The sequence below is a fragment of the Cynoglossus semilaevis genome, chromosome 15, assembly GCF_000523025.1.
Source record: "Cynoglossus semilaevis isolate Cse_v1.0 chromosome 15, Cse_v1.0, whole genome shotgun sequence".
NCBI lineage: Eukaryota > Metazoa > Chordata > Actinopteri > Pleuronectiformes > Cynoglossidae > Cynoglossus > Cynoglossus semilaevis.
Genome location: NC_024321.1, coordinates 15829935 through 15832042, shown reverse-complemented (window position 1 = coordinate 15832042; position 2108 = coordinate 15829935). Strand labels below are relative to the sequence as shown.

The window sequence follows — 2108 nt, the reverse complement described above, 5'->3', positions numbered from 1 at the left end:
GTCTATTCTCTCCTTTTCAGAAGTGCGCCTCTCTGAGGCAGAGTTAAAGCCGGAGCAATAAATAAGGCATATTATGGCCTTTTAACGTGATGAATAATGTAAAACAATAAAAAGTTAATATATAACTACTTTACCCTCATTCTGCCTCATGCCTAAGTGTATTGTAAGTGTATTCTAGGTGTGTACATGTGTGTGTGTGTGTGTGTCGGCTGGCTCTCATGAATGTGTCAGTGCTGGAAATGCCTGTCTGAGTGTTTACTGAAGGAGCAGCTGATGTAGATGTGAGCGTGTTTTTTATGAGAGGACACAGATCCTGGCGTGTTTCACAGACGCTGGCTAACTCTTCTTCTTCTTTTTTTTCTTTTTTTTTTGCTGCTTTCATCCTCGCTCCTGAGATACAGTTAAAGCAACTTCATCTCGGCGCAGAAATGATTTATCAAAAGATAGTAAAAAATAATCCTTGTTGGTACAGAGAAACAAATCATCGTATTTCAGTGCATGCCGCTCGCCAAGGCTGACTTTTCCTCTCCTTTTTCATCCCCACAGTTCCCAATGCAGCAAACCCTGCAGCGCCAGACGCTCCGGAAAACAACGCCATACCAGAGTCAAGTCCGGGTCCCCCCGACCAAGGTCGCAAGGATCCCGTGATGCCTGGAAATTCTGGTGAGAAGAACCACAGACAAAAACCCCACGAAGCACGCCGGGAGTTCACTGAGAGCAAATATTTTACAATGAAAATGATTTTAAAAATGTAGGAAAGACAAAAATTCACAGCCTGAAGAGTTGTGTGAATAATTAATCCCAATTAGCCTGAAAAGAAAAAACACTGAATTATACAGGAAGACACTCCTGTATCTGGGGGTCTTGGTGTTAAAATTATTACTCAGTTCATCTTACAAACGTAGGAACACCGCCCAGGAAATGACCAGAGGTCACTGAGTCACCACCGTCTGACTGTGACGTAGCCGAGGACAGTCATCGACTAAAAACGTACAAAAAATATGCTAAAGATGGTCTGCTGCCCCTACAGGTCAAAGGTGGAACTGCAACGAGTTTGTGAATTTGGTTAATAAACCGATCTTTATATATTTTCATTCATCAATTCCTTTTTACACACATTTAAATATCCGTGTACATACATTAACCTGGGCTGTTATGGACATTTGTCAAATTTGTCTCAAATAATCATGATTAATTGTCATTATTCAACCATCAAACTAATCCACCGTGTTATTAACATAAACAGAATATGTTGAATGAAGTCGACAAACTGAGCTGAATTTAACACCAAAATGTATTCAGTAAACAAAGTAGGGGTGGGGGGGGGGTCACTGCTCAGTACTGCCATCTGTTTAGTGTGTGTTTTTTTGGGGAGGTGAGTGGGGTGGGCGCCCTATGGCCTGACAAGCGTTTAAGACCCTTGACACAGAGTAAACACAGCTGAGTGAAGAAGTCACCTCAGCCTTAATGGATGGACTGGCTCCTCCAGGTTTCCTGTAATAGCTGCTACTTCCCACTGGGGGAACAGCTTCTCTCGCTCGCTCTCTTTTTTTAGATCTCTCCCTACAGTAACTTTCTGACTTACTTCACAACTTTGTATGTCACAAACTTCCTCCCAGTACAGTGTGTACTGCCTGCCTCAGTGTGATAAGCTGTCCCTGTTGAATAATTGCTTATTTGACATTAGCTTCCTTATTTAAAAAAATAAAAAATAAAATAAGGTTCCCTCCCTAATGTCACTGTTCCCTATTCTGGGGGCGTGTTTATCTGCCCACCGTTGTTAGATCAGCGATAATGTAAAATGAGGAAGAGGAGAGTCGGGTATGAAGGACATGTCAGTGTGGTTTCAGGGGCTGATATTCCAGGAATGAGATTTCTGACAGCCTCCTTCTCCAGTGACTCAGAATGTCGGGAAAAAAAAAAATTCCTCCTGTGTCTGATTTCGCAGATAAGGCTGAATTCAGTAGCTTTCAATTATGTCATTTAGTCGTGATAAGACTTCTCAATAAACAGCGGAGTGCACGCCCGACGGCCGAGCGCACAGACGTCAGTCATTAGTGGGGAGGGCAGACTCTGGAGGAATGAGGCTTTTGTCTGTCCATGTGGGT

General features: G+C 42.8%; 1 protein-coding gene across 1 annotated transcript in view; it reads left to right on the top strand.

Annotated features, from left to right (window-relative positions):
• Positions 1-2108, top strand: part of efnb1 (ephrin-B1) — a 68041-nt gene that overhangs the window by 61417 nt on the left and 4516 nt on the right. The window contains exon 4 of the mRNA XM_008327415.3: positions 547-663. Within this exon, the coding sequence (XP_008325637.2) occupies positions 547-663 (117 nt within the window). The remainder of the gene's footprint in view (positions 1-546; positions 664-2108) is intronic.